The sequence below is a fragment of the Homalodisca vitripennis genome, chromosome 3, assembly GCF_021130785.1.
Source record: "Homalodisca vitripennis isolate AUS2020 chromosome 3, UT_GWSS_2.1, whole genome shotgun sequence".
Lineage (NCBI taxonomy): Eukaryota > Metazoa > Arthropoda > Insecta > Hemiptera > Cicadellidae > Homalodisca > Homalodisca vitripennis.
The window spans coordinates 68,976,742-68,991,963 of NC_060209.1; the positions used below are offsets into that span (position 1 = coordinate 68,976,742).

Below are 15,222 nucleotides of genomic sequence, written 5' to 3' on the forward strand. Positions count from 1 at the left end.
AAGATAAGTTTAGATTATCTTACAATATACATATAAATGGGACTTTTAAATTATTAAGAATGCTTAGTTTTTAAAATTAATATTTTTTTTAAGTGTTTTTAGACAAAGGCCCAATGAAAATTTCAAAAATGTTGTTCCTAATTAGTATTTAAAATCTAACATAACTATAGCATATAACACATTCTAGTATTTTAGTCTCCAACACTATTGTTAGTAGTTGGATTTTCTTTAAAAATTCAACTGAGAAGAAAGTAGGCCTCTGTTTATGGATGTCAGTTAAAAATAAAGGATGAATTGTGTTGTGCTGCTGTAACTTGTATTGCTGTTCACTGTTATGCTTTACACTATAGCGTTTGTCATGTAATTTTTGATATCAAGAACAGTGAAGTACTGATCATTTGAAACAATTGGTACAGGGGATATTCGAATAATCTATTTTTTAGTTAATCAAACATTTCTAAACAAATCTAGTTTTTTGTGGAGGGCAGTGGGATGGAATAAAACATGTTATTGAACTAGAAATACTACAATACTTTTTAATTACATACTAGACTACAGCAGTGGTGTAGCTACCTTGGGTGGCACCCGGTGCGAAAGTTGGTGGTGTCACTCCATTGAAAGTAAAAAGCAATAAATGTTATATGATAAAGGTCATATATTTTTTCTTTTTATTATCTATCACTATAGAATAATAAATGTTTAACAATTCACGCTAACCAAACACAACACACTTCACGAAACAAATGAGAAATGTTGCAACTGAAACGTCAAAGATCGCGAGTATGGGACGGGGAATCCCCCACGACAGCGTCAGGCTCTTTTGCAGGTATCCTCAAATCATACATAGAGCTGAGCTAGTGCTAGTGGATGAATCCCAGAAAAAGTAATTTTTGTGCTAGCAATTTATTTTTGTTGTTGTTTTTACATTGTTCTTACAGTTGAGGGACCGGGTGGGTGTCACCCCAAAAAGGTGACACCCAGTGTGACCCGCCCCCGCTGGACCCCCTTTTCTACACCACTGGATTACAGTATTATGTATCTATAATAAGATATGTAATAACACATACAATACTTGACCTTTTTTGGTTTTGTGACAGATGTGATAAAAACATCACATAATTAACCTAAAATAAACAGTCAAACATGTTTGTTTGCTGAAGTTTTGAAACTGCTTTAAAATGATTGGTTATTAAGGTTATGTTCGTCTGAAATTTGAAGCAACCTGTGGTCGTTCTATTAGCTACAAGCAATCTCCAACAATATGACAGACAGTTATGGAGATTGGTTAGGTAAAAAACTAGTTTTTAAAACTTGATTTATGATAAGACACAGCATTTAGAGGTAGATTCTGTCGAACAAACCTGAATGACTATGCAATCAAAGTGTTTAGGTTTCTCCAAACGACCAATACATTTTGTTTTGAAATACAATTAATACATTTTTACTGTAACAAATTTTAAAATGCGTGTATTTGTTTATCTGTTTTATTAAATTTGATAAATATCTGAACTGTCCATGTTTTAGTGAGTATTTTCTAAAAAATCTTACTTGTATAATTGAAACTGTCAGGTAGCCACATATCCGTATGTACACAAAATCTACATTTAAGTTGCTTGTAAGTATCATAACATTTTTTTTTCTTAAGTTTTAAAATTAGTTTTGTATACCGTATTAAAAATACAAAACAGAAATTTGGCAAAAGAATTTAATAAATCTGTTGAGTGACCAAACGTCCTAAACATGTTTGTACCAGTGGGGAACTCTATAGGCTCACCTGTGCAATACTATTCAACATGTCTTGGGCAGAGAGATCCACAATGTTGTGTTTTATTAATAGACTATTGTAGTCATAGCAGCTGATTTTTAAGCATTGTAAATGTGCTCTTTGGTTATATGGAGTATCTCAAAGGACTGTAGTCCTGTACACTACAGAATTATGACATCACTTATTGTAATGTAAAAAGTAAGTACATTTCAAAACTGAAACAATGAAATTTTATTATTACAAGTAAACTTATACAAAAGTTTATAATATAGTTTTATCTAAGGAAAAAAATAAGCTCTCTTGGCAGTTTGTAAAGTATGTGTTGATGCAATTTGTCTTATTCCTGCTAAGTTGGTTCCAGTAGTGAATGTGTTGTACACCAGCCCAGCATAGGTCATTGGAGTCCATTAACATATTAAAAATTTAACTATCTCATTTTTTGTGAAATGGTTGTCAATATGCTATATACTTATCTTAACCCTTTAACTATATTGTTTTGCTGTTTTTGTTTGTTGGTGTTTTAAAGAGACAGGTTTGTAGAATTTTAGACATATACTTTTTTATGCAAAAAAGTAATTTGTAGTCTTTTTCAATTTTTTGTATATGTTGTTAACCGTCATTTTCGCTAGCCGTTTTTGTGTCATTGTCATGAAAATGAAGCGAATCATCTATTTCTGCATAGGTTATTTCCATGGTACAATAAACACTAGAAATAAACCATGAAATACTCCAGGATCATACAACAACAACACACAGTAACTGTTTGTTTGCATTGTGTGACTACAACAGCGAACTCACCAAGGTGCAAACACTCATGACAAATTTGTAATGGTCTTTGTTTGTTACAGTGATGTACCATTACTTTGTGCCAGCGTTCCTCTACTGCTTGTATAACAACTTGGCATTTGTCAATCTCTCTGTGTTTGACCCCACCTCATACTATCTTCTGCTACAATTCAGGGTGGTTGTAACAGGAGTTCTCTTCCAGGTAATAAGAACTTTATCACTATATCGTCGGTGTGTAATATGCCCATCTGTTTAGAGAAACCTTGTGTGTGAAAAAATAATACATACTCATCAATTCAATGTAGACACTCCAGTTAGGATATACATTTTTTATAATAGGAACCACTATATGCTCGATATATTCATAACACGAGTGAGCTACTACCAGATGTAAGTTTTCTATAATAGGTACTTTTTTTTACAGATGCTTTTCAAAAAGCAGCTGAGCACTAAGCAGTGGCTATCCCTTGTCTTGCTGACTGCAGGTTGTATTATCAAGCAGCTACCATTCTCTAGCTCCTCGCCCACTACCGATCCACCGGTGCAGCAAGTCACAGATCCGGATGTTGTCATCACGTCCATGGACAAGCACATGACCTCAGTGTTCAGCTGGAACATGCTACTCATCTTAATTCAGGTACTGCTTTGATCCATTGGTTAAATTTTATTTTCAGCAACAACAGACTGTTTACTTGTAAAGTATTAGATTTTCTTAGATATTAAGCTATCTTTAATACATTTACAATATATATATATATATATATATATATATATATATATATATATATATTATAATAACTACTTAACTTAGATTCTTGAGTGTAAAGACAAAACTTTTGTAACAACCTGAGAGAAAATGAAATCACCTGTAACTGTTTTCATTTGATTTGGTTTTCACTTTATCTCTCCGACTGCCATATATGCAGACTAATTCAGTATTTATGAATTATTGTTTTTAGTTATTTAATCATGACTGCAGCATGTTTGAATATCAAATTTTATCGCATTACATGACTAAAACATCTGTAATAACGGTTAAAACAAAACTATATAATTGGCTTTATTGTATCCCTTTTTATACCATTGAAGAATTTTTCAGAATTAAAAATATTGTATATTAGGTGTTTTCTTTCCTCACCAGTCCGTTTCTGTGTGGGATCTCATATTGTTGCATTTACTACTGCAATTTTTCTTGTTACTATTTCAGAATATTATTGTTCTTATTTAGTTTTTAGTGTAGGTTTCTTTTATTACTGTTCTGTTTTTCAATCTGTTCAAATTTAATTCATAAGTTGAAGGTTGTTATTTATTTGGTTGTTATCATGTTAACACCTTTTATAGTTTGAATCAATCATATTAGACATTTAGTTAAATGGTTTGTTTTTTTCAGATATTGATACAATCATGCTGCTACTTTTCTTTCATTCTTTCATATTAACCATTACGTGTTGGTGGAACTCTTGACTTGTTATAACTTCATTTTATATATGTATTTTATTCAATTTTGGACATTACAAACATACAATTTTACAGTACATTTGGAAATAACAAACAATTCCCTAATATGTTTTCAGTTCATTAAAGGGGTTTCACAATAGAAAAAATATAATAATAAGGTTAATGTTTTTCAATATTGTGAACACTAGTGAATCATACATATTATTATGGCATAATAATATAATACTATACATATTTTTGCTTATTTAAATCAGTATAAATAATACAAATAAGCATATCTCATTGGAAGTTCCCATATTTATTTTGTTCTTAAAAATTGAAAGAATATAATTAATTGTTTTTAATTATTTATATTTCTGGACAAACAATCAACATGGTGTCAAGATTTAAAGACAGTAGACAAGGACAAGATTTAGATTTGAAATACTCTTTCAATCCAATGATCTAGCATTTGTTCATCCAATATATTTTTAATGTCAATCAATTTTTTTTAGGTGTAATCAATACACATTTGAAGATTTTCAGTTTTTTTTTTTAATTTTTACCAGTTATCCAAGAACCAAAATCAAACTTTGTTATAGTTATAGTGTTTAAATATACAAAAAGTGTACACTTTGTTTGCATATTATAAAATATGCATTATTATATTATATCTATAAAATGAGAATTCTATTGTTTTTATTGGTTAATTAAAAAATATTGTGTTCTGTTGATTTGCAATATTTAAAGTTTTAGTATATAATTTTTATTTTCTATTAATAAAATGCTTTATACTTTCTTACGCACTTACTAATATTTGGCTGCCTAGGTTTATGTTTAAAAAATATTTGTAATTTTACAACATTTTATAACAAGATCAAGGTTAAGAGTATATCATACCACATATTAAATAACAGCCTTTTATGAAAATGTGTACATATTTTTAAGTCTTCAACTCATTTTATTCTCAAGATGTCCTGCAAACAGATTGGTAATCTAGACAAAATTGATTCTGGAGTAGGTAGTATTTATTTTACTCAAGATTAGCCGAGGTATCGCTGTAAAATTTTTGTGTCTTGTATGATATGTTGCTTGTCATCCAACTTGAAGCAGAGTTGTAGTTGTATTACATAAATTATACACTCTACAATATAAACTATACACTTTTAAAGTATTTAGTTATGAAAAGTGCTGTTGTACCAAATATCTTCCTTTACATTTGATATTATTCATTGAAACATCATTTTTGTAAAAATAGTATTTTATTAATGTTTTAATGGCAGCCATAACTAAAGATACAATGTGAAATTTAATGTACGCATAAACAATAATTTTCAAAACTGGAATGCAAAACAAAATTCTGTTAGATGTGTATTTTAATGCATATAGTCCAAAGTTACCCCCACTCTCAACACACTCAATGTGTTTGTCCCAACAAATATTATTCTCGTAATTCAGGATCAAAAATTCAGTGAACCCAAATTGAATATCCTATTATTGTCATAAATAAAGGAATAAGGTTCAAAGAAGTGTTTGCTTTGTTTTTTTATTTTTTTATAATGGATTATTATAAAACACGTAAAGTTTGTTAAAATGTTTATTGATACAAGATGTAAGTTGTCTTGCACTTACAAAATATAGAGTTTGCACTTGATTAAATTGATGTTACTTAAAACTTTAGGCATGTCTTTTATACAGCAAGTAAATAACAACGGTTCTAGTGTAGATCTCAGTGAAACTCCATATTTTATTTGTTTTGTTCTTTATTTGAATTTTGTAAATCTGTATAAGAAATTTAAACAAACTGTTGTCTGTCAGAAGGGAAAAATTAGGATCAATTTAGAGGATTTTGTTTGATTCCTAAATACTGCAGTTTATTGAATAGCTTTTCATGAGAGATGCTATTTAAGGCTTTTATTAATTCCATAAAATCAAAGTAATTGTATTTTTCTTGTCAAGTAATGCTATAATACATTTATTGAAGTTTACTTTTGCTGGTGATCTGTTTTTTCATAATCCGTGTTATTTCCTATGTTTTTTTTTTAAATATAGTCATAACCACTCAAAGACTTTTTTTAAGAGATTTGTCCTGATCTTCTTGATGTACACTAGGATAACTAGACATTATTTCACAAGGACTATCTTGAACATTAGAGTTGCAACTCGGCAATTGTCTTGTCAGATGCTGACGTCAGAGTGACATGTAGAGCTACTTAGTCAATACGATTCTCTAACATTCTCTCTTCTTGTGGTCATGCAGATAGTCTGCTCATGTCTGGCAGGAGTCTATAACGAGTTACTCCTCAAGAGCACTGACTCCGAAGCTTGCAATATCTACATCCAAAATACATTCATGTACGTGGACTCTATTGTGTGTAATGTAGCTCTGCTCGGCTGGCAAGGCCAGCTGTCCGTGGTATGGGATACCACACAGCTAGACCACCTGTTAGATTTCAAGGTGAGTGTAGTCCACTCGTTTATAATTAGACATTCAGGTGATACTTAATTAGCTGGTCAAAGTCAGAGCACTGGCTTGCCCCGCTCTTTAGCATCGTTAACTTGTTTGTCATCAAGGACGTTGTCTTCTCGGTATTACATTGTTTGTATAAATAATTCTATGCTGTAATAAACTGTATGCAACTGTCATTTGAATGTTATAATGAACTTTTTACCATTGATATTTATCATTCAGTTTTTTTATTATTAAAGAATTTGAAATAATATAATTTTTAAAATGTTAAATAGAAAACAAATATTTGTAATTGTATTGGTGTTCACGGAAAGCCTTAGTAAGACAGTGATACAAAAAATATCTAAGGACCCAACAGAGCATAACAGAAGTTCCAACAAAGTAACTTCACATGTTACTTTGTCACAAGATAAAATTCTGTATGATTGTTTTAGTTTGTGTTTACAAATTTGTTTAATATACGATTTTCTCATTGCCGTCATTCCCTTAAGACCAATGTAAAAATGTTAGTGTTTTATTTTTACATTTAATTTTGACCTTTTGATCCAACAACCAAGAGAGTTCTTTCTTGGACCAAGAAGAATAAATAGTTCATGTACCAAGTGTTTTAGACCTTTTTTTCAAGAATTATTGCATGCAGATAATGACACAATTTTAAGAAGGACCTGTGTCCGGTCCTTAATAAAAGAAGTGTTACCACTTGGATTGTTCTAAATGAAATAGGAAAATTTTCCTTGAGAATAATTTGTATAATGTTGTTATGCTACTACAGTATTTTTCTATTTTGCAGGTGATTTTGGTGATCTTGAATAATGCAGCAATTGGCATTGTGACAAGTTTCTTTCTACGTTCCTTGAATTCAATTCTAAAAACATTCGCAAGTGCTTTGGAATTGATATTCACTGCCCTCTTGACTTGGCTGTTTTTTAGCATACCTATTCATTTAAATACGTTTTTTGCAATATTCGTAGTATCAATAGCTGTGATAATGTACAGCCAAAACCCTGTCATAAATGTTAGGATACCTAAAGAAACTACTTTCAAGGAAGTCAGTTCGGTTTAATGAACAAGGGGTACTGTTAGTAGTTATTGTCAATGTTAATAATATAATGCAGTATTTTAAGAGGTTTTTTTTTAATATGGGTAACAGTTACGATTCAGTACAGATGCATTAGTTGCAAACCATCATTACTGAATGTGTTGTTCTAAGCATTAAAAGAGCTTGTTTCTGATATTTTTGTGACATTTACACAGTCATAATAGTTTATAAAGTTACGTTATGCATTTTTGTTAATTGATTACAGGATTACTTGTTTAGTAGTTTTCTGAATTTAATTGTAAATGTCTATATATAATTACCCTACTGGATGAAGTAGCGTAGAGACCTTGACTATCTTGTATCATAGAACAAGAGTATTTTTAGCGCAGTTATATGAACTCTTTAAAAAATATTGCGTTTATTTATTTGTGACAACTTGTTTGTTTGGAACTGTTTTCACAATGTTTTAGTATTTTAAGTAATATTACCAAAATGATTTAATATTAGTTTTGTTTAATTTATGCATGTTATTTTAGATAAAATCTAATTTTGTAAAATGAGTTTTGTGCTGTTTAAGAAATATTATATTAATCTTAGACCATTTTAATTTCTAGTCTTGACGGTTCTAGTTTATAATATTTGTTCTAATTTTATGACTTTTTAGTGTTCCTATATTTTTTTTCTCAGTGATAAGCATTTATAGCTTTACCAATATTTATATTTAAGACACGATTCAATATCCACATTGCATCATTAATGAATGTATAGGTTAATCTGATATAAAACAATCAGTAGCATATTTTAATGGATATCATTAAGACGTTGGCTATTACCAGGTACTTTCCAAGCATGTGATGTTTGTCTATTGTTTCCAATTATCAATGTTTAACAGGTTGGTAGCCAACGTGTTAATGTATAGGTACCAGGACCACATGGTTAAACTATTTGAAACAAATCAATGAGAGAAGAAGCATTCTTTATTTAATTATCATTTGTAATTATGTGAACAAATTATTAATTATTATACACTATTTAAGATTTTATTGCTTACAAAACTCTGTTTATAAAATAAAATAGAAGACATCAATTGTAAACATAGAAAAGCAATTGACTCTTAACTTGCATGTTGATTTTTAGTGTAATGCAACAGATCATAGTAGTATACGATGCTGAATAACAATTGAATTGTTCTTGTATGTGATATTTTTTCTGTAAATTAAATGAACAGATATAATTTCTAGTACATTCTATAGAACGTTGGAAATATTTTATTAACTACATTATTATGTACAGTAAAACAATGCTTAAATTATATATTGATTTTGCTATTAAGCATTTAATTTTAAGCTTAAATAATTTCAAGAAGTAAAATTGAACTGTTTGTCTACTATTATTTATTAATTCTTTCTTTGAATTATTTTGAATATGAAAAAACTAAAGATTTTCAACATACCCACCATATTTACAAATTTTAAATTCAATCCTTATGAAATGGAATGATTTTATATTACACATTTTGAGACAGTAGTTTATTTTGTACATATAAGGTCATGCTTCTTGAGGGTGTTCTCATGTGATCTAAACTAAAACAGGAATATAAATCCGAAGTTTAAAATATCAGTCTGTATTTTTAATGAGTTTAAATTACATAGTCAAAACAAAATTTCTTGTTGAAACAAAAAATGTCCAAAGTTTTCAGTTTTAGTAATGCTTATGAGATTTAACATTTTCAGATCTAGCAATGCATACACACGATAATTACATACAAACCATTAGTACAAACAAGAAAATTTTAATTAGCAGCCCAACAACTTGGTCAACCCTTATTTAAAATAGAACACTTTGGTTGCAAATACTAAAATAGAAACCCACTGATGGAAGCAGAATGCCGAATTCAAATAAAATCAATACTCAGTCACAATATGATCTTTAGAAGTTCATTTAGAATGAACTTATAACCCCCCTTCCCGATTTGTTCCATCTTCTTCCTGCCTAATAATCACCATTTTACCATTGAGTACTGTTACTTCGTGGTTAGCAAGCAGACATTGTGACCTGTTTATAGTTTTATTGTTTTGTACATAGCAATGGCATGTGTCTGAAAAGTCTGTTTCTTTCACAAAATCTCTATCACCAAAAACAAACTTTAAACAAAGAAGAATTTATTTTTGAAATATATTTTTGGAATAGATTATTTCTCAGATACATTCTTTTGTAGAAAATTGAGTTCACAAGTACAAACAAAACTTGCTGTCTCAAATGCATAATATAAAATCATAAGCTATGACAAAGTATAATATATTTACAAGTATTTTCTGGAAATTAAAGAAATTTGGTATTGAGTTTCTTTAAGAAATGTTTACTAGTATTATTCAGTTTACAGAAATGAACTTTGACACATCTATGTGAGACATGAAAAGACATTATTTTGTTAATTCAGTGACTTTAGATCAAAGTGATAGTAATTGTTGTGTGGATATGAAAGTATACTTCCTATAACCCATTGCGGGCCGTGAAAAACCTCAGTGTTTGACATATGGGCAGCTGTAGTTATTTGCAGTGGCAGATGGTGTGGCGAAAGCAGACAATCTGTGGGGCTCACAGTTTTCTTGCAGTAGTTTTTATTGCACTAATTGTTATTGTAAAACATATTTTTATTCATTGTTCTATTCATACATTTCTTTGATAAATAAATCTGAACTAAAAAAAAATGGGAAACCAAAATATTTAATTTGCATTTATTTGAAGGTCTGAAGTGAACAAAACTCACTCTACCGGATGTTTATTGTATTATTTTGAAAACAAAACACAAAATGTAAATTAGAGCATCCAAACACATTCTAGTCGAAATGACAAGAAATACAGTTGTTATTACTTAACGCAGAACAGAGGACACAGTGTATGTGCCTTTCTGTTTATGATCCTCTGAGAGGTAGGACACATACGCTGTACCTTTCAACCACAATGTTTGAAAGGTACTCACTAATCTAAAAAACGTTCAATGTCAACGTAACGAGTTTTGTTTTTGTGAACTAAAATGCTTAAAATTTTAAACAGTCCATAATTATAACATATTTGTTATAAATAAGATTTAAAATTAAAACTTAATGTTTACTAGTCTGCAACAACATTGCAATTTTATCATAACTTAGTGGACATGGTGCTTCCAGTAATATAACATTGCTGTCAGCTCTCAGAAGGTTGAATTACCAAAGAATAAAAATATTTCATATGCTTTTTTGTGTCAAAAAATGATAGTGCCAAAGTGAGAATTATTTTATGATGTGTTGTTTTATGTTTACCTTTCCTGTCTATTAGTTTTAATCAACCATGGATCTATCAGGCTAGTTTATATATGACTGTGGGGCTGTGTAAAGGAACTTTTAGCCTTTTGGTTATCATTGCAATCATAACCACTAACAGTGGGGAGGATTTTAAATGTCAGATAACCCCAAAAATTTATGTTGACACAAGTTTTATAATCAAAAAGTAATTACGAGTTTTAACATATTTTGGATACAGTATTAGATTTTAGATGCATTTCATACTGTATACATGTAATTTTTAAGAACTCTCTGGTATCCTATTTTTATACATAAGTAGACTATAATGCACAAAAACCTATAAGTTTTCTGGGATATCTATAAAGTTTACTATGTATGCATGCTAACATTTATAGAAATTATTTTCTGAAGTTTTTTAGAATAATTCAGCGAGCCAGAGATCTGAGTACTGTAACCCAGGCTTAGTAAATGTAGTACCATAATTGGATTGATGTAAATTAGATTTTTATGTTATTTTTATTTTACTTATTTTAGATTACCAATAACATATTGTACAGATTAGATTTTTTGGCAATGGAGTGTTTTTAAATAGGAATAAAGGTTTTAGACTGGATGCACAATTGACGACATTGTGATATATCTAGCAAAGTGATATATTATAGTTTATATTGATAGTTTTTATTAGAATAAGAGTTAGTTTAATTTTTCAATTTACCAATACTTTATATGCTGTCTCTTTTAATTTTACCGATTTGAAAAAATATTTTTTCATTTATTATTAATTATAACTGTTTGTGTCCCATGGCTAATGTTATTTTTCAGTTTGGCTCCATACAGGGTTATTACTTAGTATGGGAATGGTATAATACTGTGCACATTAATGCAGGGCCTAAGAAACTCAGTTTTTATGTGATGATTCTTTGGGAGAAGGGAATCTTTTGAGGAGATGGTGGAAATAGTTTATACAAGTATACATCAATTTGAATATGAATGTGTGCCAAATATAAATGGAACTGGTTATCTAAAAACTTGCATAGAAGTTATTGACCTACAGTCGGTTGATGCATAGTTAGCCTGTACTGTTAAGGAGAGGGAGGAACTGACTGCAACTCTCGTGGATCCGTTTACTATAAAAAAAAATCATGAGTGAACAGGAAGTACATGTTTTCATGGAGCAGCAGATAATAATCAAGTTTTGGGCCAAGAAAGGGGTGAGCACAACAGTAAGTTTGTGATGGTTACATGCACAATTTGGGGTGATACCCTGTCAAGAACCTGTGTGTTGAGAACAAGAGCCATGGTAGTCACTCAGGGATGAGAGTAACCAAGGTCAACATTTAGGTAGTACAAAATCTCATTGAGGAAAATCTCATTGGATAACTCTCTTTGAAATTGTTAGGAACTCGATACAAATTATGGTAGTGTCCAAGGGATCTTTGACAGGTAACTTGGGATACCAAAGTGTCCACCAAGTGGGTTCCATGTCTGTTATCAAGAATCACAAGTGACATCAATTGGCGGTTTTGCAGGGGCTCTTCAATTGATTTTAAGAAGGTGAGGTTTATTGGAATCGCATTGTTGTGTGATAAAACTCAGGTGCACCATTACACATCCAAGTTTAATATGTGAGTATGGAGTAGAGTGGTGAGAGAGCATTGGTGAAGGCAAAGACACAGTGTGGTGGAAAAGTTATGTTAACAATTTTTTAACTGACAAGATGCTTTTCATGTTAATTTTCTTTACGATCAACACACAATTATAGCACAATAATCTTAAATTGTGAAGTACTGCATACTGCAAAATTATAATTTCAAAGGAAAAAGAAGCTGCAGTAAGCCAAAAGTAGTGTCAGTCTTCTGCACAACACTGGGCCACATGTGGCTGATGCAACTAGGAAATATTGGTTGCGTTACGATGGGAAACACTGGAATGTCCACATTATATCCCAGACATGTCAACTTGTGACTTTCATTTTTTTAACTCCTCAAAGAAGCGCTTAGTGGCCAGTGTTTTGAGCACAATGAAGCAGTGTAGGGGTAGGAGAATGCCCAAGGTGTTTTACAATAATGGTATAAAAATCCCCCAATCCAATGGAAAAATGCATATCAAGGTTGGGAAGATATTAAATTTATTTATTTATTGGAAAATATTAAAAAACATGATGATATCCAAATACTTTGAAGCACTATTATATTAATTAAATATAAAGAAGTAGTTCTTCAATTAATTAATTAAAGTCCAATCACAGCTACTTTCCACCACTGAACAAAAAAAAAAGTTAAAACAGTTCAAACAATTCACTTTAATGTAGTGTAATTTGTATGCAATAATAAGATGAGAAACAAACTGTATCTTCGTAATAAGAAAATTAATAAAAAAGTGCCAATAAAAATAAACTTTATAACAAGAACACACAAATACTGACTATAACTAGTTAACAATAGAATAGACATTAGAACCAAATTTACAACAATTATCTTGCAGAAACAATAAAATACTACATACATAAATTTACAAATATACAGATACATTCACATGTATACTAGAATATATAGATAAACTAGCTGACCTATCATGCTTCGCTGTGGCTTGGTCATTATATGATTAATATGTATAAATTATGCATTATTATGTATTGTATTGAATTCAAGTACAATAAATAATAAGTAAGCAGTTTCCAATTTCATTATTGCTTGCATATTAAATTTTTATCAATCAGCTATGAAAAGATTGATTCTTACTCCAAACAATTATGTTATTCTAAATTATAACTATCAATTAAAATTCAATTAAGCGCTATTTGGTGCACAATATTTTTAGTTAATCTGTCTTTTACTAATATAAATCAATTAGATGTTAACCAACATGTTAGCATGCAACATATAATTGGCCATGAGAGAAACATGGATTTTCTAAAACTAAGCCGCAAACGGACATTGTCTGGCCTTTAAATCTGTTAATGATCATTGAAAATGCTAATCGAACAGAGGATTAAAGTTTTGTGAATGACATTGTGGTATCTGACAATATCATTAGGGTACGTGGCAACACGACAATTTCATAAAACTATGTTTACACAGAACAGTAGATTACATGTAACAGGCTCTTCAAGAGAATTTAACCCTTTATCTATAAAAAAACCTTAAATTCACAATAAAAAACTGATGTCTATTAATCAAGATTGAAACTATCCTATCTTTTAAGTTGGATCAAACAATACATATCAACAAAATTTCATTGAAATCGGTTTAGTGGTTTCAGAGATTATTGTAAATGAATATGAATGACACAAGATTTTTATGTGTTAAGATAATATATATTTGTAAGTTTAGTCAAATAAAGTTTTAATTCAAATAAATTCAGTCCAGTTTATATTTAATACACCCTCACATCATTTGGAAGATATTGTTGAGACAATAATAATAACGGGGAAAAAATCAACAAATTTTTGAATAGTAGTAAGAATGTGAGGAAATACTTTGTGTATGAAAAACGATAGATGCAGTTGAAATCCAAGTACCAAAATATTGACTTGAAGTTGGTATTTTCTGTATCTGTATTGATGCATTTCTCATTGTCTGCTGTATTTATTCACGGATGTTAGCAGTTCGGCAGTAAGCAGACAATCACAAAATTTGTTAATATTTTACTTTGTGTTGTACATAAATATGTCCTCTTAAAAGTATATGTAGGTTTATGCATATTTTTTACACTAGCAGGGGTGGTTTGAAATTGTTTTTAAAACAACATAATATAAGTATACACCTATGTATGTCTTTTTTTGTTTTTCAAGTAAAAACTACAATTTTGAAACTGTTTTATTATCAAATTAAAATATTAGGTAGGTGATCACTTGTAGTTCGTAAAATATAGCTATTTTTCTGAACCTCTCCTTAGTTCCTTTTTAAAACTGACAATCTTGGCTTTTTCTATTATTGATAGTCTCCAATGACTTAACTTATCCTTCTAAAACATTGCTGTCCGCATTCTTAAGTATTAGTACAAATAGAATATTATGTCCAGTTCAAATTTGCAATGTCATGGTTAAATATGTACTTGTAATAGTTACCATGTGGAGGAAGTTTGATTGTACGAAATGGAGCCAAGTGTAGCAATATTCACGAAATGGAGCCAAGTGTAGCAATATTCTCTCAAGGGTGAAAAGTAACTTTCCTACAGTGGTATACAAAATTTTCCCTCCTCGTACAGTTCTAATCAAACTGGCCGTTTAGACCTACAATATCTACTGTTAATTAAAATCTCAGTATGGGAACAGCAGTTTCACACACTAACTGTCACGTGACCCAGTGGTGTAACTAGGAGCGAGGATGAGGGGGAATAATTTCCCCCTCCCCAATAGCCATACAACATTTTTAAATATGTATAAGAGCAATTCAACTTCTTTGAAATACAGCAGTTAAATGTTTAAATGTTTAATTTG

At 30.2% G+C, this 15,222-nt stretch overlaps 1 protein-coding gene across 3 annotated transcripts in view; it reads left to right on the top strand.

Annotated features, from left to right (window-relative positions):
- The window catches only part of LOC124357039 (UDP-galactose transporter senju), a 30,930-nt gene extending 16,791 nt beyond the window's left edge, over positions 1-14,139 (top strand). For all 3 annotated transcript variants that reach the window (XM_046808425.1, XM_046808426.1, XM_046808427.1), the window contains exons 5-8: positions 2,614-2,753; positions 2,976-3,188; positions 6,249-6,446; positions 7,249-14,139. In XM_046808425.1, coding sequence (XP_046664381.1) covers positions 2,614-2,753; positions 2,976-3,188; positions 6,249-6,446; positions 7,249-7,521 — 824 coding nt within the window. In that variant the 3' untranslated portion in view covers positions 7,522-14,139. The remainder of the gene's footprint in view (positions 1-2,613; positions 2,754-2,975; positions 3,189-6,248; positions 6,447-7,248) is intronic.
- Positions 14,140-15,222: the final 1,083 nt, after the last annotated feature.